General features: G+C 40.9%; 1 protein-coding gene across 2 annotated transcripts in view; it reads left to right on the top strand.

Annotated features, from left to right (window-relative positions):
• Positions 1-227: 227 nt before the first annotated feature.
• CAPRIN1 (cell cycle associated protein 1) overlaps positions 228-22,353 on the top strand; it is a 34,903-nt gene continuing 12,777 nt past the window's right edge. The window contains exons 1-9 of one of the 2 annotated variants that reach the window (XM_005154254.4): positions 228-384; positions 692-882; positions 9,970-10,032; positions 11,897-11,983; positions 14,199-14,437; positions 14,553-14,635; positions 16,174-16,311; positions 17,673-17,725; positions 17,812-17,898. In XM_005154254.4, coding sequence (XP_005154311.3) covers positions 694-882; positions 9,970-10,032; positions 11,897-11,983; positions 14,199-14,437; positions 14,553-14,635; positions 16,174-16,311; positions 17,673-17,725; positions 17,812-17,898 — 939 coding nt within the window. In that variant the 5' untranslated portion in view covers positions 228-384; positions 692-693. The remainder of the gene's footprint in view (positions 385-691; positions 883-9,969; positions 10,033-11,896; positions 11,984-14,198; positions 14,438-14,552; positions 14,636-16,173; positions 16,312-17,672; positions 17,726-17,811; positions 17,899-22,353) is intronic. The other variant, XM_031053597.2, reaches the window with a different exon arrangement.

Genomic DNA, 22,353 nt, shown 5'->3' with positions numbered 1-22,353 from the left:
CGGGTAGCTCCTCCCGTCTATTGTGTCTGGCGCGGGGGCGCCCGCCGTGCGCCTGAAGGACCCGTCAGCGCCGAGCCGACAGACGGCGCCGCTGCCGAGAAGCGCTTCCTCCCGTCTGGGAACGGCCGGCACCGCAGCGCACTCGGCGGGCGGGCTCAGGCGTTCTCCGCGGACACCCATAAGCATTGAGGACCCCGTGCCGCTCGCTCCCTGTCCGCCTTGCCTTACGCGCTGTCGTGCGCGCCCTCGCTCTCTGCCCTAGTAGCGCGGTGCAGCGGTAGCAGGAGCAGCGCGGGCGGCGGGGCCGGTAGTCGGCTGAGGCGGCCATTACTAAAGCAAGAGCGCAGCACACCGAGTTCCCCCCCCTCCCCAAGGGCGCACACGGTGAGGAGGGTGGCGATGCCCTCCGGTACATCGGCGGGGTGGCAGAAGGCCGAACCCCCGGGGGATGACCGTTGGGTGCGAGAGGCTGCGCGGCCACGTGATCAATTCTTTGCGCGGGGGGGGGGGGGAAGAGAGGAGTAGAAGGGGGCGCGCACCGGCAGGTGCGGCCCGCGTGCGCGCGCCCTGGGCGTGGGGAAGCGGCCGCGCGCGCGCCCGCCCTCCCGCGTGTCCCCGGCGGCGGCCCGTTCCCCGGTAACGCGGCCTCGCGCTCTCTCTTGCTCTTGTCTCTTGTGTCTCCCTCTCCCAGAGATGCCCTCGGCTACCAACAGCACCATGGCGAGCAGCAGCGGCAAAGCGGGCCCAGGCGGAGAGGCTGCCCCGGCAGCGGCGGCCGCTCCACAGGCATCGGGCGGCAGCATCACCTCGGTGCAAACCGAGGCCATGAAACAGATCCTGGGAGTGATCGACAAAAAGCTGCGCAACCTGGAGAAGAAAAAGGTGATCCCCTCCCCCGTATACCGTGTGCCCCCCGGCTGACCCCTGCCTCTGCCCTTCGGGCCCTTTGCCCCGGGAGGCCCCCGCCGCCTGCCGAGCCTTACCCCCGGCGCTGGGCCCTCTGAAGGGACATTGAACCGTCCCGGCCTGTTTTCGTCTCAGTGCCCGCGGCCGGGCCACTCGGCCGTGCCCTCCCGGTCCATGGGTGAAGGAGCCCGTGGCCTGCGCGGGTTGTTCTCGGCGTCGCCCCCAGGGGCCGCCCGCTGGAAGGTTCCAGAAGGGCGAACGTCTCATCTCCCGGCTTTTCCCCTTCCCCTTTTGGGGGTCCCTAGGCCCTTTCTACCGTCCGCCCTCTCCCGCGGCCCCAGGACTCGGCCGGGCACTCCCCACCCTGCCCTGTGCGGCACCGCCAGTGGGTATAGGCCGGGGAGGCCGCGACCCTCAGGGCCATAGCGGGGCGGCAGCCGCGGCCCCCTCCTCACTGCCAGCGAGACCCCTCGTTGGCGCTGCTCCCTTCCCCCTCCCTTCCGCCTTTTGTTTCCCTCGGCGGGGCCTTGCCCAGCCACGCTCTCGGCTCGCCGCAGGGAACGGGCCCCGATTTCCCCGCTTCCCCCCTTTATTCCGCCGTCGCCGGAGAGCTCCCGCTTCGTGTCCCGGAGGAACGAGCGGCGGGGAGAGGCTGCGGGGCGGCTGGGTCCGTTGGAGCCCGGGCACATGGAAGCGGAGCTAACATGGCGGCGGCGGAGGCAGCCCCAGCCTCCCCGGCGGAACTGCATTGTGCGAGCAGGCTGCACAAAGCCGGGGGCCGCGGCCACCCCACCCAGGGATTGTTTCATCTCTCCTTTTTCATCGCCTTAAGCTTCACCCCTTTGGGAGTCTTAGGTCAGCTGCAAGCGGCCTTTCGGCAGTTATATTTAGAAATAGCTACTAAATCCGTGGTCCTTGGACGGTTCGAGTTGTGAGAGAATAAAAGGGTGTCTTGGTTACTTAGGGTTTATGTGCGCCTACTTTGTTGCTTGATTAAATGAGCCTCAGAGGGCTTTCTGACCTGCAGAGCATGAGGTGTTCATCAGCAAAACACTAACATACGCGTAGCCTAAAGACTCGCTTCAAAACACTCCATTAGTAAGCTAAAATTAGGGAATACTGAAAAAATATGTATGTGTTGAAGCCCTCCATCTGGTTTTGCTCTTAGAACTAAATAGGCACAATTGCTCTTGTATTATTTCTTTAACACTTTAGATCTTAGCAGCCTAGACTAGTATCCTACCTTTGTATAAGGTGGAATTATTAGCAGTAAATTAGTATGTACAAATGAGTTGCAAATGAAGCAAGATGTGCTTTACCTGTAAATACACACACAATGTAGTTTCCCAGAAGTGTGTGGTATTTCCTGGCTTTTAAAAACGAAAGGACAAAAAGCAGCAGATCAGGAGCTTTTAGAGATACTTTAGAATTGGAGGATCTTTTCTTGGTCCTTGTCTGAATACTGTTGTGCATAAACAGGACAAGATGTCTATTTTAAACATGTCATTAATACATACAAATATACGTGGACACAAAGCCACCAGTACTCAACTTGAGAAGAATGCAGGTCTTTCTGTACATCTCTGGTAGTTTCACTGCAATAAAATGGTCTGAAATAATTGTATCTAACATCTACAAAAATCCTCTAAACATTATTCTGTGATGCTCAATGTGTACATTTTAGAAACTTAAAATGAGCAGGAAAACATTCTTCTGATCAATTCTCTACTTTGAAGTAATAAAGAGGATAAGCACACTTACTGGTGTGTGGGTCAGCTTTCTTTTCTAGTATTTACCTGCTTAAGATTAATAATTTACACCTAATGAACACTTGTCATAGCCTTTCCATTCTACTTGAATGGGCTTTTACTCAACTTTTATAATATGTTAAGTTAGGAGCATGTGTAGGAAGCTATTATTTTTGTAGAAGAGTGAAAACTGATGATGTTGGTCCTAGGTTTTGGGTGGGTTTTTTGGGTACCAGTGACCGCTGTCACTACTTTTTTTAACATTGTAAGTGCCATAGCAAGTGAATAGAGGGGATGAAATGCCTTTTTCATGGCTTCTGTTAAAAGATGCTCCATTAAAATGACTCAAAAGCATCTCTTTTTAGAGTATGTGATGCTAGGTGTAAAACAGAAAAGACAAAGGCCTTGAAAATACTTAATTCAGACCTGCATTTCCTTCTTCTCCCTGTCCCTTCTTTTTAGGGGGACAAACCTTTCCAAATTAAGCCAACCGAATGTAGATCAAACTTGTGTCTTGATACAGTGAGGAATGAAAACAAAGTTATTTTTGCTTTCAATGTGTGTAATGTAGCATGAGCTCTGTAAAAACAGTTTTTAAAGCCAAGAGTTCTGTCAAGGACAAAGGTTTTGAAAAAGAAAAGCTGGGTGTGCTCTCACACTGATGATTTAAAGTTCAAAGATTTCACTAGGTCTTAATGGGACGAAGATGTCCTGAAACTTATGGAATTAGGACTTCAGCACTATAGAAGTCATGCTGTTGGTGTGATAGAGTAGAATTATGAATTTGGAAGCTGGAGCCTCTCCCTTGGTGGGAAAATCAACAGTTCTTTAGTAAATCAACCCTGTTTATTAAAGAGAGCATTGCAAGCTTAGGGTCCTGAAAGCAAAGCTTATCGTACACATGGGCATCAGTATTCTATTACTTAAATACACACACATTCATTCACTTTCCTTTATTTTGAATCTTTTTTTTACAATAATACAGTCCTGCTTTTTTAACCATCCAGAAATTGAGATCATACTGGGTACTGCACAGACAGGAAAGAAGGAAAAATGCAGTGAATCTCAGTGAAAACTTGTGCTTAGTTGAATGTTTAATCCCTTTTTTGTCAGCAGCTGATAACAAAGGGCAGTAGAGATGATTTTTGAGAGCTTTGTATTTGAGGTTGAATGCAAACCTATACTTGACTTTGACACATGCTTTTGAAGGATAAAATCCACCTGCTTTGTAAGAGGTGCCATCTTAGGTTTTAAATGGTGTATGCAGCTTTTACTTGAGGGAAGGTTACTCTTTATGAAGAAATTGGACATGTTGAAGTAAATTACTTAGTGTCATGTTTCCTTCTATACTCTGAGGATAAAACAATGTGATCATCAAAATACAGCACACAATTTCAAATAGTTATAGTTACAATTAAGCTCTGTTTCTGTATGAACTAGTAATACTAGATTATTGGTTATACTTTCATTTTCTCTTCTTGAAAGTGATCTCATTATTTGAAAGAATGAGTGTTGCTTGTGTTAGAAGGGACTAGGATAAACTGAATTGTTCATAAATGTATGTGAAAACATGGCCTAGAAATGTCTGTGTTCTCTTCATCTCTTTAATTTGGAAATGATAAGAATGCTGTCCTGTTTTTCCCTCTGTTCAGGGATGACTGGATATCTCTGTGTGCATGGGAGGGAGTAATTGAAGGGGTGTTTTCTCTGCCAGATCTTCAGATGTGCAACTTAAGTCTATGTTGACAAGCTTAGTTAATTTAAAAGCTGCATGAACTCCTCTGGGTTTTTGTTAGATGTCTGGGGTTAGAATCCTCCTAGTTCCCCAGGTGCCCTGGGACAAAATACTTAATTCAGACCTGCATTTCCTTCTTCTCCCTGTCCCTTCTTCTTAGGGGGACAAACCTTTCCAAATTAAGCCAACTGAATGTAGATCAAACTTGTGTCTTGATACAGTGAGGAATGAAAACAAAGTTATTTTTGCTTTCAATGTGTGTAATATAGCATGAGCTCTGTAAAAACAGTTTTTAAAGCCAAGAGTTCTGTCAGGGACAAAATACCTCATTTGCTAACACATGTTTTAAGGTGTGGGCAGGTTATCACAGATTATTGTTGAGCAACTGTAAACACGGAGTAAGCATTTTAGCGTGAGCTCCTTGACATGACTTGAGCTTGGTGTGTACATTTAAAAAGGTGGCACATTCTAGCAGTAGCTGGTAATTTAAGATGCTGTTGCTTTATCAGCCTGTCTTTGAATTTCCAAACAAGTGTAATCCTGACTGGGTTGAAAAATGAATGCTTGAAAAGTGCATCTGTCATTACTGCACAAGAATTTTCACTGGAACAGCAGATGGATGGTTCAAGTTGATTTGAATTGGTTCAGTAAAATGTTGGATTTCCCATAGGGAATGGCTATGAACCTATAGTAAAAGCTGAGATCTGTTTTCTGTTGTAGGTGCAGGTAATGATAGCAGGGAAATGCCATGCTTCAAGTTGCCCATCATAGAGGTGCTCTAAAGTGCTTTTGCACCATTATTTGGGCCTCTTGGAGGTTCAAGGCTTATTTCTCTAGAAGTTCTCTTTGAGAAGCTGGGTTTCAGATTTGTCTTAGGAGGTTAAATGTGATTTTGAAACCAAAAAATAGTAAAATTAATTTGAAACTGTGTATTGAAAGCCCAAGTCTTACTTTGAAACCTCTTTGATAGCTGGTTTGGATAACCAGGCTGCTTCATCTAAAAACCATGCAGGTTTATCTGTGAAAGTATGTGGTGGTTGGTACTTTTTGGTTTCAGCTTGCTGTGTTCTGTTTCATGTAGTATAGGGTTTATTTCTTATAATGAGCTCTGTTACATGATGAATCCTACAAGCTATGAAAGATCTGGTTACTTAAGTTCTTTGGTTTCTGCTTTGGCACTTCGTTAAGACTTCTCTTTCAGAACAAAAAGATGCTCAGAATGTGTTGGGAGAGCTCAGTTTGTGTTCTTGGAACTCACTGCTGTAAAAGTAAATGTTTTTGAACATAAATGATGTGTAGAACAAGATTTAGGTCTCATGCAGCATAGTCAAACTGTAGATCCATAGTGTTTCTATAGGAAATAGTGCATGGTGATTTGGAAAGAGAACATACATATATGAAGCCATTAGAACTTTAAGGAGTTTCAGTCATCTGTGTCTTAGTTCTGGTTACTGAAGAAGCAGGCTTGTTTTTATCTCTGTAGTCAACTCATTGGAGTTTAAAAGCTTTAGATTTTGGAGATTGCATGAATCTGTAAGTTCTCTGTTTGGGAGGGAATGGGTCCTATTCCTGATACAGCATGGAGATACTTCTAAACCCGCAAACTTACCAGGCTTTGGGGAAACCCCACAGCAATATTCATAACTGTTGCTTTGAAAATAAATTCAGTTTAAATGGAAGACCTCCAAGTGCTTTGTGTTCCAGAGTATTGATGTTAATGCTTCATTACATCCTTTTGGTTGTAGCTCAGGACTGAAACAGTTTCTTGGGACTTGTTAGGTGTGTGTATAGCAGGAAGTGCACTCAGAGGGGAACTGTGGTGGGGTTTGAGAGGTTCTGAACTTCCACTGTTACATTGATACAGTTTGTATGTGCTGAACTTCCACTTGTTACGCTGATACAGTTTGTGTGTTTCACCTTTTTGTGTCTTTTTTCTGCCTATTTTTCTGAAGAAATTGTCATTTTCTGAGAAATTGTGATTTCTGGCCATGTTGCTGAGAAGTTAAACTGATGAATGACTGTGGAGATGGTGCTGGAGGGCAGATACAATGTACAGACAAACCACGTTAACAAACTTCTGTATTGTAGATTGGCTTTCCTTTTGCTTCAGTGCAAAGTATTAGGCAGCTATTTTAAGTTCTGGATTATCTTAATTGTTTGATGCTTTTAAAAATGCATGCAGTTTTTGAGATACTTCAGACATGCAGTGGTCCCCTCCATCTTTTGTTTGTAGTGAAGTGTGCATTACAAAATGCTTACTTCAGCTGGTTGGGGAGTTTACCTTCCACCTTGCAGCTTCTTGTATATACTTGTGCCACTGTCACTGGTATAAACCACACCATTGGCATTATCTGGTTAAATATAGTGCCTCCCTCCTGCTCTTGGCCCTCTTTTTTAAGGGTTATTTTTAATCAGATCATTCCAGTGATCCAGTTTATAGTGTAGCACTGTAAATGGCTGTAACAACACAACTGAGTGGTCAGGCATTCTTAAACCCAGTATTGCTTTTGAAGTTAATGTCATGTAACTACATTTTTTCTCCCTTACTTTAGGATGACATTTTTGAGGCACTTCAGAGCATGTAATGAAAATTGAGTGTGAGGGGATCGTATCTGTTAGCATAATAAAATAACTCAGTTTTGGATTCCTATTAAAATAAAGGCTAGGGCATACTTAAACAATGAACCCGACCACCTGCCTCCACCTCCAGGTAGCCTCTATGTAGTGCTGTTCTCCTAGGGAACTCCAGAACACTTCAGGTATGTCAGTGGGAAAAGAGCTGGAACACAGTGACTTGCTGTCTGCAGAACTGGGGGGCTGCTGACTCATGAGCACTTTAATAGACAATTTATGTGCTCACTTTGCCACTTGATTTTTGTATTTCTTTTCTGCTGGTTTAGCTTTTATGCCTCAAGATCTATATCCATGATGAGTGAGGATGGAGCTGTGTAAGGGGGGTAAAATTGGGAAAGTCTTTACTTCTTGCAGACACTGCAGTAGGTTGCTAAGCAGGAATTTTGCTGCAGTTATTTTAGAGCAGTAGTGCTGCTCTGGAATTGCTGTTAGTTGACAGTGCAGATTAAAAAGAAAACACTCAGCTTCCTTAATATTAGTGTGTAATGCAGCCTTCAGACCTTACAGTGTGTTTGGGATGATAGAAAACTGCTTACTTTGAAAGATTTGTGATAATCTATAACTACCCATTCCCTTGTCCTCTGCATTGCAGCTGAAAGGGCTTTCCTTCTTCTCCTTTCACCTTTCTGATATGAATGTTTTTAAGAAAGAAAAAGTTAATAGAAGTAACTTTCATTCTATGCCTAATGGTTAGAAATAGACATAATACCCTTTCTTTTTGCTGAATAAAAATGAGCAACATATTTACAGTAGATCTAAGACTATTTGATTAGTTAGGAAAACATTTATGCCCTGTTTGAATTAAGCATATTGTTAGCACAGTATGCTTGATCTGAAGATACCAACCATGCTGAAGTAAGGCTGCATGGAAAACATGTGCAGAAACAGTTATTTGGGGTATTTTTGTCTCTTTAAGGAGCCCTTAGCCGCTGAAATGTGTTATGAGTGTTTTGCAGTGTAATCTGGCAATATGTGTTTTCTTCAGCCAAGCTGACCTAAATAGTATTCTAGAATTTGGTGTTCCATCATGTTTGGTTTACTGTTGTTGTTGTTTATGGGTTTATGTTGGAAATTGGATCACATAAATTGTTAGGGCTTTTTTAATGTGTTTTTGTAGGTACTGTTCAACTGGCTGGTATTAGCAGTCTATTAACTGTGCAGCTTCACAAACAATTGCATCAGTGTGACCAAGGGAATTGTGATCCACAGCATGGGAGTAAGTGACTTGAGCAAGTAGGAACTTTTCTTTGCAAAGCCAGTTCATTGTAGGTTTTAAGCTACCTTAAGCAGTGGAGGCGTTGGTTAACCTGGCTGGCCTTGCACTGGGGCATTGCAATGCCTGAGCTCTTTACCCTCCCTTTTAACTTTACAGCTCAGCTACAGTCTCTTAAATCATGAAAACTACTCCTGTGACTGTCCAGCTGTGTTGTTATTTGTTGTAAAGTGAGTATGTAGAAGAGTAAAATGACCTTATTTCATACTTGTGGTAGATTTCCAATATGTTGGATGCTCTTCAGGGCTATTTTTGTGATCTATTAGGAACTGTGGCTGCTATGTTTGAAAGCTGTTACCGTGCTAGTGTCTGTCCCCAGTATAGAATTCCTAGTGATGCTATTTCGGAGCTCAGGAACTTCTGACTTTGCTTAGGCCATTCCTGGCTCTGATGCACTGAAAGGTGAAGTAGTTGTGCTGTATCTAATCTGTAGAATTTCCTGTTGGTACTAGGTGTCACCAAAAGGACCAAGTCTCATAAAGGGTAGTTTTGTGTTTCAGTAAGTGATGCTGGCCATTGAATGCTTCATGAGAGGAGCTTTCTTGTTAAACTGTTTCACAGACTTTGTTCTTTCCAAAAGGTCTGAGATTGAGCAGAGAAATTGAATTAACTGGAAAAATACCAGGAAAATATTTTAACTGAAATTAGTTTGGTTAAAAAAACCCAAAGACCAACAACAAAAAACCTGTCACTTGGTGGCAAATGGAACCTCAAAACTGTGGTTGTATGGGGATTGTAATTTTCCCATTCGAAATGAAGTGTTTCTGATTGCTTTCCTTCTCATGTTGTTATGCTAGATAGGGAAGATAATTGAAGATTCATTTAATAGCCTCCTTTTAATAAGCTCAAGGCAAATTTCATGCAAAACACAACTGTATGATAATGCAGAAATGGTGAAAACATGGAGCTTAATAGCTGTGTATGGTATTCTGACGGACTTGGCTTCTCTTCCAAGAACCTTTCTACTTAACCTGTAGAATCCTTGCCACTGGGGCATGCATAAGTTTTACCTGCTTTTGGCTAATGTCCGTGTTTTGCGTAGTTTTGTGTTTAGACAGATGAGAGAGCTGATCCTGCTGCATATTAACCTAATGATTCCTGTTTCAGTTTCTTCCCATGAGGAGGAAATCTGAATGCTCTTGAACAAAAGTATTTTGGAGCTATTAATATGAATTGTGCTGGTGAGCATTCTTGCACAAAGAATTAGAAACTGTTTTAAATGCTTTTAAAACTGCCTTAACTGATGCAATTACAAAGAGTTAGTTCTGAATCTTAATAACATTGACTGGGGTTTTTTTTGCAGTCATGTTTTAGGTATTGTAGTGCTACGGTGGTAATGGGCTGTGACTCAGAACCGTGTTCAGCTCTCTTGTTTGGACTGAAGGAAGTGTGGATGGAGAGTGCTTGTCCTGTTAGGAGGGTTACGTATTTCCTCAGAAAATAAGGCTGGTTGTGAAGATGTATTGTCGTAGCCAAAAAACAGGGTTAAAAGATTTGTCCCTTAACCCAGAAGACAATTTTTCTGTATTTCTACATGACAGTTCCATACTTGTGTAATGTGTTACAGTCTGTGCCCACTGTAATATTACACTACCTAATTTCATTAGCAGAAGTAGAAAAAAAGCAATAACTTGATTTGGGCTCTTCATAATAGCATTTTTGTTTCTTTTCAGAGCAAACTTGATGATTACCAAGAACGAATGAACAAGGGAGAACGTCTGAATCAAGATCAACTGGTAAAAAGCAAAAAGACTAACCAAATCTCTGTTAAATTGTCCTGTGATCTTGGCAGGGAAGGAAGGGATGAATTTCATTTCCCCTTTCTCCTTGTTAAAAATTACATTTTTCTGACTTCTGACTTGCCCTCAGTTTTTTATTGCCTATGTTTTGTGTTAATCAGAACTGAAAGACTAGGTTGAGGAGCATGTTTTAATGCTTTATGCTTGTTGAGGTTAGCTTGTAAATAAGTTGTGGTGAACACTGGCAAACATTACAGCCTAGGACTGTTGAAAGAGCTAAATGATACCTTTGAGGTTCTCTGGACATCATCCTTTTCTTCACGGAAAGTGTGCCCAGGGAGAACTTAAGGAGCTTAGTCACTTAGTGGTAGCTTGTAAATACTGTGCGGTCTGGTTAGAGATGTAGCTTACACCAGGGGCTCTGAAAATAAGCTACATCCGTGTGTATATCACAGCTGTCAATGTAGCAGATGTGCACCTCTAGATAAGCTGGACTTGGTGGATATATGCTGGTTCTTAAAGGAGGAAGTTGTAGAGCTTGACTCAACACCAGTTTTCCAATTGTAGTAAATATGAAGCAAGTAGCAAATTAAATTCAGTTGTGTGATGCAAACATGCATATTGGTACTTAAAGAGATTTCCAGATGCTCAGTAATCAACAATGTTTTGTTGATGATTTTTAACAGTGAAAGAAATGAAGGAAAGATATAAATTTACTCTGCAACTATTGCAGCTGTTGGCAGTTAAAGAATTAGCTGCTTCCCTTGGTCCATGTGATGTCTTCATCTGTCTGGGCTTCACTTTGGTTCTTTTGTGCCAACTAAGCTGAAATACCACTCTGTATTTTTGTTTTGTAATGGCATATTGTGAAGATAAAGCATAGTAAGTTTTCTGGTTGAGCAGGGAAGAGAACTGAAATTTCATATTGAGGAGAGAAGCTCGTGATTGAGTTGTATGAAGACCATGAAGACCACAGCCTGACTGCCAGGCTTGATAAAGATAAAACCTTTTTTGGTTGGAGAATGCTAAAAGTATTTGTTAGTTTCAGTTGCATCTTTTGCTTCTACAAATCGGCTAAGAATGGTGAATTTGTGTATATGTAATATATGCATAAGTTTCTTAGCTGTATTACAAATGAAATCCCTAAAAAAAGGCAAAACCAGTTCATGCTCCTTGCTTTTGAAAGAAATTAGGACCTTACATTTTCTTCCACTCAGTTGTTATTGGGTAATGTTCTACCAAGAACATACCCACTATTAACCTAGTCATAGCAGGAGTGTAAATGTCTTTGCTGGGTTCTCCCACCCCCCCGTCCCCAGCTAATTTGATTCTCTGTAATTTCTCATACTGCAAAGCGGGTTAAGAAGCTTGGGTTGTTTGGGTGCAAATCAGAGTATTAGATTTAAGAAAACAGCAAATAATGAAGATTTCTAGAGGAGGGAGCATTATGCTCTGTATATGGTTTGACTCTTTTTGGCTCTGACTCAAGATAACAATGCATTAATTCTCAAACCTTTATGTCTTCAGCAGTTTTGAGTGGCCAGATTACTCTTCTCCCCATTCCCCTGGCCTGCCAGTTAGCTTTTGTTGGAAACTGGCTAAAGCCAAACAGCATGTCATGGGCACAAACATATATAAGCATATGCTTTAGCTTATTTATCTGGGAAACTAGAGGCCCTAAAGATAACCACAGATCTCAATATTTCGGCCAGTGAAAATCAAAGTTCGACTTAACATCCTTGCAGTCTCATTCAGGGATGCTGTGTCTCGCTGAGGAACTGAAAATGTGGTGATTTGTTTGTTGGAAGTATGTATTTTTATTTGTGATGGTTTACTTTTGTGTGTTCTTGTTTCTTTTAAGGATGCGGTGTCAAAATACCAGGAAGTGACAAATAATCTGGAATTTGCTAAAGAACTGCAAAGGAGTTTTATGGCTCTGAGCCAAGACGTAAGTAGAGGGCATGTGGTGCACTGTGAGCTATCCAGACCCTTAGGCTTTAAATGATTTCACTGACACTAGATGCAGTAGTTGCCTCTACTTACAGGGGTGGAATGCTTGTGATTTCTTGTGTGGCTGGTTTACTCTATGTACTAGTTTGTGTGAGGTTTACTTAAGACTATTCCTAAAAGATTTTTCTGATGGACTACATTAACGTATAGGAGCAAAAATAATGCGTTCATTTTCTGACAAAACATAACTGTTGAAAAGAGAATGATCACAAAATAGGTCATACAACATTAGAGACAGCAATTTCCTGCCAATAGTAACCTTTTCTTTAATCGATTTCACAAGCCTGCTTCTCTCTTTGGCAAGTGGCTGAGGATTACGGTGTAATCAGGAATAAGTTCTAAAACTCTAATGGGCAATTCCAGTTACGTGAACGGCTTTGCTTTATTTTTTTTTTTGTGCCAAGAGCTGCAAACAAAAAGCCACTTTAGACCTCTGCAATGTCATTGCGAGGAAGAACTGAAGCAGGTGAAAGTGTAATTCCACAGGACTGGGAGATTCTAAATGTAGTAGCATATTTGGAGTTATGAGTTATGGAAGGAGCAGCAGTGTTGGTAGAATTTGTTGCGTAGCTGATGTTAGTGCAGTAGACTGATCTAACAAGTGTATTTAGTTTGGGAACAAACTGTGGTAATTTGGAGGGCATCAGCATCCTCACATTATAAACTGCTTTCTACATCTGATATAGTTGTAAATGGGTAGGCCTCTAAGCCAAGCTGCTTCTGTGCTTTTCTTGCGTCAGGGTTTCATGTATGTTTATGGAATGATAGAAATGAAGAACTTTCTTCTTCTGACAAGTTTATCCTGACATATTTCCCTGGTCAGCTGACTGCTAGAAGAAGCAAGTGAATCCAGGAGTAATAAATAGGGGCTCTGCTTTCACACGGGTTGGCAATTTTTCCTGGGTGAAGTTAGTTTTCATGAAGCTGACTTTAAGATACGTCTTTGATTTTAAAGAGAAAGTTTAGATGTTTCAGAGGGAGAAAGTTACTGTCATAAGTTACAGTTTTTTAAAGCAAAGGTGGAAGTTTTGTATAGTTACAAAGTGAGCAAGTGGAATTTTGGACTCTGGATGCATGGATTAAGAATAAGAACGGAAGAAACATCCTGTAGGTTCAGACTAGTGATGCATTTAGACCAGTACTATGACAGCAGTTGTAGAAGGTACTATGCAGAGCACAAGGCTGATGGTGATCCTTCATCCGTTCCCTTCCAGCATCTGTCATCCTCAAACAGAGAATGTTAGAGTAGATACATTCATGTTCCCATTAGTGTCTGTCTGTGGACCTTATGTCCAAGAATCTGTTTAAATCCTCTTTGAACTTGCTGATGCTGTCTCCCCAGCCATTCACAGCAAAACACTCTGGGGTTCTCTCCCATGGTATGTAAGAAATGAGTACTTTTGTTGATCTGTTTTAAGCTGATCTTCTAGTAGTTCGAATGAATGCCTCCTCCTATGATGGGATATGGTGAATAACAGCTCTGTTCATGTTATCTGCTGGCCTTTATATGGCCTTGTTTAAAAGTCTTAGATCACTCTTACTCTTCCAAATTGAAGAACCCAAGACTTAGACTCTTCTTATCAGGTCCCTGCTCTGTTCCCTTAGTAAGTACTGTTGCCCTCCTCTGTACTTTTCCTACTTGCTGAAGGTCTTCCTTGAGTTATGGAAGGCAGAAGTTGTAAATAGCCACATTATTTGTTTAAAAGGTACTTAATTTTGTACATTTCTGCCACTTAGATCTAGATCAAAATCACTTAGCATTTACAAAATAATTCATAAAGGAAGCAGTAATAGCAAGCTGGGCTTGTTTCAGATAACATTGGTATCTAAAGCTTTAGACGTGGTAACTGCAGTTACTTGATTGACCTGCTTGTAAGTCATGCAGAGAACTACAGACTTAAGTAGAACATGATCAAGATCCAATATGATCCAAGGTTTGTGGCATTGATTTTAAAGTTTTAATTTGCAGGCTTTTGATTCTGCTTAAAATTCTCAAATTTCACAGCTTATTCTGCTGTAGCGTTAGGTTGATAAGTAGCAGTTCAGCACCAGATCCACCTCTTTGCCACTAAAAGACATTTCAAATCTATTTTTTCCCCTGAGTTCACTGCAGAATCCAAATTTAAGCAATTTAATATTTCCATTTTAACCAGATCCAGAAAACAATAAAGAAGACAGCTCGCAGGGAGCAGCTGATGCGAGAAGAAGCTGAACAGAAACGTTTAAAGACTGTACTAGAGCTACAGTTCATTTTGGACAAGTTGGGTGATGATGAAGTGCGCAACGACTTGAAACAAGGCTCAAATGGAGTACCAGTGCTGACAGAGGAGGAGCTGACCATGCTGGATGAGTTTTATAAGCTAGTTTACCCTGAGCGAGACATGAGCATGAGGTAGGCTTAGTGTAAAGTACTGTTCTTTATAATAGTCAGTTACAAGTAACGATGTGTTTGTACTGTGGTAATTGAAAGACTTGGTAAGAAATTAACTCTTAATTATTTTTTCAAGGTTGAATGAGCAGTATGAGCAAGCATCTGTTCACCTCTGGGACTTACTGGAAGGGAAGGAGAAACCAGTGTGTGGAACAACCTGTAAGTATAAGTCTTTGTGAAGAGAGAGTGCACTAAATTTCTGCCTGAACATACAAATACAATGTCTGATCTGAGAGAACTTTGGTAGTTGAAATAACAGCTTTATTCAGACCTTAGATGGACTGTAACAAAATAACTTCCTGAAGTGCGAACATAGTGCATCGTGTGTTTTGTTTTACTGATGCATTACTCCGTTTAAGCTGTTCCTGCTATTTCAGCAGTATTCTGCTGCTGGTGGTGCTTAGTGGCAATTTGTGTTCTGGAAACCTGTGTGTAAACAAGGAGCTTTGTCAATAATGTGACCAAATACATAATCTGACATGGCCTTTTTTAGTGTGATGTTCTGCTCTCTTTTTTTCTCCTGGAAAAAGCATTCTGGTTTTGCCCTATTATGACTTAACTCTATAAATTAGGGTCTGATCCTGCAGATTGAATTTCTTTACTGTTTTCTTGCAGAAATGTAAGTTCTTGTATATACATAGCTTCTGACATTAGACTAAGAAAAATGGCTGTGCTTGGCAGTTGTCTCTTTCTTGTATCATGGTGAATTTTTGAAGACTTAATTGGAAATCAATAGGAAAGTTGTAGGGAAGATAATCCTGTTTTGTGGGTAAAATGGCCAACAACTTTTCCCCCCTTTTAAAAGAATCAATTTACCCTTATTACATTAGAGTAATATTGAGCTATGGAAAAAGAGGTTTTTGTGTTCTATTTATAGGAAGTTAAATGATAGTATTGCAGTTGTTACCTAACCTGCTTTACTGGGAAGTGATACAAGGAGAGGACAATACTGTGTCCTTAATAAGATTTTTCCCTTGTTTGTGGCAGAACTTCAAATTATTGTTGAAATGAAATCTTTTCAGGAGGTACAGGGTTAGTATTTTTTTACCAACTCAAGTCTGAAGTTGTTGTGATGTTAGATCTTTGAGAGCCCAAAGGTATGCACCACATACTTGATTTCAAGAGGTGGCTGAAGCAGAAGGCACAGAGCTGGTTTTCAGAGGGAGCTGATGAATGCTAATTGGAGACTGAGTCATTCTCTTACTGGATGAAGTTGGGCTGGGTGTTGTGTCTGGATCTCAGGATGAGCTTTTAGTGATAATCACCTTCTTATAAGGATGAATGTTAATGTGCTCTTCTCTGTGTATGTATTGACTCATACAGTGATTATGACTTGCCAGACATGCTTTGTGAATTTTCCATTTTAAGTCTGTTTTGGTTTTTGTTGGCCTGGGCAATCAGTAACGCTACCTTACCAATGTGTCTGATCTGTTTTGGGTAAGACACCACAGCATCCATCTGAAGCACTGAGTGCAAGCTTGTGCCTGTTCTGCTTACAGAGGCTGCTCTGAGCCACTACACCTCAGGGCAAGAACCTTCATGAAGGTGGTACCAGTGTAAAATTATTTGTTTGTACTGGCAGTTGTTCTGTAAGGAATTGGCTTACAGAAAGTTGGTAAATTACATGGGATCTTTGGGAAGGAAGGAAAAGATGATTAGTATTAAGTTACTGTTAACATTAATTTCTGTTTCCCTAGATAAAGCTCTGAAGGAGATTGTTGAACGTATTCTTCAAACTAGTTACTTTGACAGCACCCATAACCATCAAAATGGATTGTGTGAGGAAGAAGAGGCAACACCTGCACCTGCAGTAGAAGACACTGTAGCAGAAGCTGGTAGGATTTGAAGATACCTTGTGATTACTATATTTGTGTTGTACTGTCTTGTCTCTTTGGATTCTCCACAATGTTTAAATTACAAATGCAGTTTTAAGCACAAAATTCACCTGCCTCTGAATTCTTTGTGTGTTGGATAGAAATGTCATTTTTTGATGATCAGGTGTATCTGGCTAGGCAACATCTATAGGGACAGACAGCCAGTTATTCAGCCCTGCTCTAAGCCATGAGGAGAGAAAACCAGAGCTGTGTTCCAGAAGGGTTGTAAGGTTACTCCTGCCAGCTGCTGCTTTGGAGGGGCTAATCCTTCCTAATGATCACATCGTAAATGTTTTCCGTCATGTGCAAGGAAGGGCTGAGTGTTCTAACTGCAGAGCATCAGCTGGCTGAGGGAACAGCGTCACTTAGTACTTGCTTTTGAATACTTATTTCAGCATTTGACTACAATGCGTCATTTGTTGAACTAAGAGCTCAGGCTACCAGTGAAGTTACTTAGAAGCAGGTTTCTGCAAATGAAAATATTGCCAACAACTCTTTTCTCTGCTGCTTTTCTGTAGAATGTATCTGTGGTTTATAAACAGATTTTTTTCATCCTTGGTATTAAAATGACAAAACATCAAAGTTCTGATTGCCTGAGGCTTTTCTATTTTTTGGTGGTTCATACCAGTTTAATCCCTTGTTAGGAGGGAAGAGGTTTTGGAGCAGACAGGATGCTGACAAACTCCAGAATACAGTACCAAACTTAAGAAGAAGATTCATGACCTTTTTTCCCTTTTGATTACGTTGCGGAGGGAACTGAAATTCAGGGTAGCTGAACATAACTCTTCATAGCAAGAATTTAAAGGGAATTTTTTTTTCCCCTTTCTAATTGAAAAGTCTGAGAATCTTTGCTTTGGCGATTCTCTGTTCATGTCTTGGCATTTTTGTTCATTCTGAGACTAAAAGTTTACGTACTTCGTAGCATTAAGTTTGCTTCTGAACCCAGCAGATACTTAATTACAAGTCAAGTATTTACTCAATATTGAGGCTCTAATTTCAGATCTGTAATCAAAATCCTGTCCCCTTGAAGATGTGTGATAAAGGGACTCGTTCCTTAATGTACAGTGAGCTTCTAACACTACCTGTTACTGACACTCAGGAGTAGATGTCTGTCTGTTCATTCTTCCGCCTAACTGCACTTCCTGTGTGCTGATAGTTCAGAACACTTTAAAGTACATGTTTTTTGATAAATGACTACTACAGAAAAGCATCAGACTTCTTCAAAATTCCACTTTTAGTGGGAAAGATCTTTTCATCATCGTTGCATCTTCTATGTCTGCAGTGTGGGTGTTCTTCACCTAAATGGTACATTTTTCTTGCAGAACCTGATCCAGCGGAAGAATTTACTGAACCAACTGAAGTGGAATCAACTGAGGTATTACTCACTGGAAAGACTGTCATTTTGTATAGCTTTAATGCCACTTACTTTTACTTTCATACCCTTTCTTATTTTTATTTTAGTATGTAAACAGACAATTCATGGCAGAGGCTCAGTTCAGCAGTAGTGAGAAGGAACAGGTAGATGAGTGGACAGTTGAAACGGTTGAGGTAAGATCTTGTGTACTGCAGGTAAAATTGCAATCCCTGTTTCCGCTGACTCACAATTCATGAGAGGTTTTAGTATTGCACTCTTTCTTCCCCAGTATATGTAAAAATACATACATTTAAGTAGGCTTCGACTCACTACTCACCCTTCAATTACATATTTAGCTCAGGAGTACCTCAAAAGCTACACAGTCTGGCTAAGTTTGCAGAGGGCTTGCTTTTGTTCAGTAGCGGCTTGCTTGCAAAGTGGAACTCAAAAGTCTTAAGGCTTAAAAAGACTGAAGATTTGCAGTTTTTAGACTTTTTTTTTAAGATAGCTTTGCTGCAAATGTGGAACTTAAGTTTATCTACAAAGCTGCTGACAGCATGGCATAGTTGTGTGTTTCATTGAGCAGTTCTATGGAGAGGGAGCTGGAAATTAGTATCTCAACTAATACCTACTCTGGATTGCATATGCACATAATTTAATGTTAAAATATGCTTGTATGTACATCCCTGCTTTCAGGAACTATGTTTCTTCAAGTATTTGACTTGCTGCTCCTTTGCAGTTGAGTGATTGTTCGCTTGTGATGTTTGTGGTATGTTGCTATTGGGATCCATTCCCAGTTCAGTAATTTAGACTGCAGACTTAACTACATGTACGAGTCCATCATCTTACTATACTTAAATTCGTGTTCTTCATGTGCTGGAGAGGACAAGTCACATGGAATCATTCAAATGTTTGGTTATGTTGGAATTTGAGTTGTGTCTGTCTGGTAGGAACAGGTATGAGCAGCATCTTTCAGGTGCTGGAGACTGAAGTTTTGATTCAGTTTAGTCTCTGCAGCAGCAAATTACAGATGGTCCATTTTTTAAACTCTTCCTTTGTGTCTTCAGGCTCGTTTATGTGTGACGTGTTTCCTATATCTTCAGGTGGTGGAAAAGAGAGCAGTCATTTTGATCTGATTATCTAATCTGTCTGATTTTACAGTCAGTCTGGCTGAAATTCGTATCTTATGGTGTAGAAGACAAGAGATGTAGTAACACTTAGGATGGGTGTGAAGCTTCTAGAACTTTGCTATGTATGCAGATGATTGATTTTGATAGTACCTTGTCATAGGATTCCATTTCCTTTAACACCCCTTAAAATATCACCACTATTGAATGCATTTTAAGAAATCTCTTTAAAAACTGGAGATTGGCTTCAATCTGTCTTGAATTATACCCAAATTACATCTGTGTTTTTACCAGGTGCCCAGAGTATCTTAGAGTTTTGATTCTCTGTAGTTCTTCATATGAGTAGCAGAGATGAAGAGATTATAGAACACATCCTTATGCTCAAAGCCTGTTGTGCTTCCCTCTGCTCTTAAACTGCAAGGTTATTGCACAACTGAAAACTCAGACCCTTCCTCGTGGGAATAATAATAATACGTGTTAACCATGTTGGTGTGGTAAAAGAATTCAGGCTTTAGTTTTGTGTCAGATTGATTTCGGAAACTTGCAGTTTTCCACACGTCTTTACTAGTCAGCTAAATCTGGATTATATTGGCTTTGTTTTCATAGAACAATATAATACAAAAGAATATACACTTCAGTTGTCCTTTCTGGCCAAATTTCTTGGACTATGTATAAATGAACAATTTGAAGCTAAAGACTGCTTCTTCATAATTAAGAAACCTATTTTCTCAGATTTAACACAAAAAGGGGAAATTGAGAGTAAGTGTCTTTGAAATGACTCTTGCTGTTCTTATTGGCACCAAAATCCCATTTCTCATGGGAATGCAGCTGAATTGTCTTTAGGGTAGATGATGATACCCATTGTATAGAGCCTTTGTCAGCTTGAGGTAGTTGTGGTGTCAGTATAATAAGAGCTGTGAAAGATAGCTGTTAATTTTGAAAGCTGAAAGAGAACATTTAAGCAGAAGACTTCCATAACTGTTTGTGAAGGGGAAGGCTATCACAGACTTGTCTTTCAGTAACCCATGAGTAGATGTGATGCATTCAAGATTGCTGTGGTATGCTATGTTTGTAGGTAAAGAAGTGATGGTGTCTCACAATGACATTTCTGTATGGGCCTTCCTGAAATTTTACATGGAGGAATTTGCTTGTGACTTTCTGAGTGTATTTACAGTTGGATTATATCGTGTTTTAAGTCTAGTGAAAATGCCCTTTTTTGGTAACAGCGGGGCTTTGTTTGTGGGGATTTTTGTTGGCTTTTTTGTTTGATTTCTGTTGGTTTTTAACGCTGCTTTTGTAAGAAGTACCTGAATCTGCTTGAATGCAAAGTTCTCTGTCTTAAGTTATGGAACCTTGGTTGGGTGGACGTGTGTGTATTTTGTGTAGAACTGGAAACTGTTCTGTGACTGCCAGAATAAAAATTCATTCCTGGTTGGTTTGTGGTCTCATGAAACTTCTGGTTTTACTTCTCCTTTTTCTTTGCCCTCTGGCCTTCTTTATACCATGTTATTCTCCTCTCATTGTGTCTGGGCAGCTCTGACTTGAGAAGGTCAAGGGCAGGGTATCAAGAGGTGAGCATGCAATTTGATGAGTCAAATATGATCTGCAGAGGTTTAGCTGTCCTAAAAGTTTGACCTTGCTGCTGTGGCTCTGAGATGGAGATGTATGGTTGGGTAATAATTTGCATTTTGAATAAGGATCCTTCTGTTTGAGTTGTCTCTGCACCATTTTCATGTAGCAGACAGCTGATAGCTTTAGAACTGCAGCCTGTCCATTGGCAACTTAATATGTAAAATTTTAAGGTTTTGTAGTAGTTTCATACTACGATTGTAATAGGTCTAAGTACCTTGTAGTGGTAAGAGTAAAGGAATAGGCCCTAAACTGTTCCTTTTGCCATTAGAAAAAGATGTTTGCAACCGAAAATGTAATACATCAAGCACCATGTGAAGTTAATACAGTACTATTGGTGAAAAAGGAAAACGTTAGATTTTTTTATCCCTGTTCTGTGTTCTTGATTATTCCAGATACTGAATTCTTATGACTGGCTTGGACTTAGAAGTTGAGTGATGGTGCTTAAATAGAGAATGGTTTTGGCAATAATGATGTTGGGAGATGAGTTGCTGCTGGTTTGACCTTTCAAGTTTCACCCAGTCTACCTGGCTTGCATTGTTGCTTTACTTTCATTATTGGACTTTGTAATGTGCAAGAGGTGTAGATGTGTCCTCTAAGTAACATTGTCAGGAGGAAGAAAAATCCACTTACAGGGCTTAGTTCTTTGTTTGGAAGCAGTCCATCATTTGATATTTGGGGACTGTAATACAGCAAGGAAGTTGTGCTTGTTTTCCAGTGTAGAAAGCCTTAGGAGATACATCCGTGGGAATTGTCAAACTGCTTCTCTTTCTGTGGCTAATATTGGAGATACGGGTCTAAAAGGGATCGTGAAGAGGAATGTCCATTGTGGTTGTGTTTTAGTTTAGTTATTTTTTATTACTTTTTGATTTTCTATTACAGATGGGTAGGGATTTGGTCAAGGAAAGAGTCATTGGAGCTTGGGAAGTGGTGTTAGGTGCAGGATGTCACATACAGAACAATGTTTGTACATCTGAACAAGGAGTAGTCTCTGAGCAAGAAAGGTGGATAGCAGGAGTACAAGTTTAAAGATCAGGCCTGTGCTTACAGGATTACCTGTCACTTGTCATGATTGCTATGCAGAAATCTGGCTTTTGCAGTTCTAATTAGAAATCAGATCTTTTACAGAAGTATTTTGAACTTTCAGGTGCATTTATGTTCATTTATATCTTGTGCAACTGTAAGTTTAAGGCTTGCCCGATTGTCTGGAAGATGATTAATAATTAAAAGCTCATGGGAGTACAAAAGTGATAGACAAGTTATTGGCAATTATCTTTTTAAAGGACAGTTGTTAACATGAATGCAAACTGAAAACAGTTCTTCATGTAATGGGAGTTGCCTAGAGAGCGGAACTGATTAGGAACATTAAAGTGCAACTTTGTGCAGCTCAACCGTCCTTGTAGCTGTCTGTTCTCAAGCTGTTTGATGATGGATGTTTTTAGATGCTCATGTTCAGCTTTCCTGGTTGCTCTGCTGTCTTTGATAAGGTGGTATTTGAAAGCATGTTGCTCTTCATTGTACCTTTGTGCGCCGTATTGGATTACAGCCAGTAAATCTGAGCTTTCCTGCTCACTATGAGTTTTGCTTCTGCTTCTGGGCTTCTGGTGTCCCCCCACGGTGCTGTCTTGCAATCTTTCTGTCATGCAATGCTGCCTGCTGTTCTCTGAGAACATAAATCAGCTAGCTAGGATGACATTTGAGAATGTGGCCTAGAAGTGGCTGTGAAAACTTAAAGTTTGAAGTCTTTAAAAGATCCAAAAATTCTGACTGTACTTACATTTACCAAAGATGTAGGAGACAGTAATTGTTCTCCATCTGTGCATATACCTGAAACTTAATCTTCCCCAGCTTTAAATATCCAAATGGTGATAATTACTGTCTGAAATTGTGCTC

Source organism: Melopsittacus undulatus, chromosome 4 (assembly GCF_012275295.1).
Source record: "Melopsittacus undulatus isolate bMelUnd1 chromosome 4, bMelUnd1.mat.Z, whole genome shotgun sequence".
Classification (NCBI taxonomy): Eukaryota; Metazoa; Chordata; class Aves; order Psittaciformes; family Psittaculidae; genus Melopsittacus; species Melopsittacus undulatus.
This window is presented reverse-complemented; position numbering and strand designations above follow the sequence as displayed.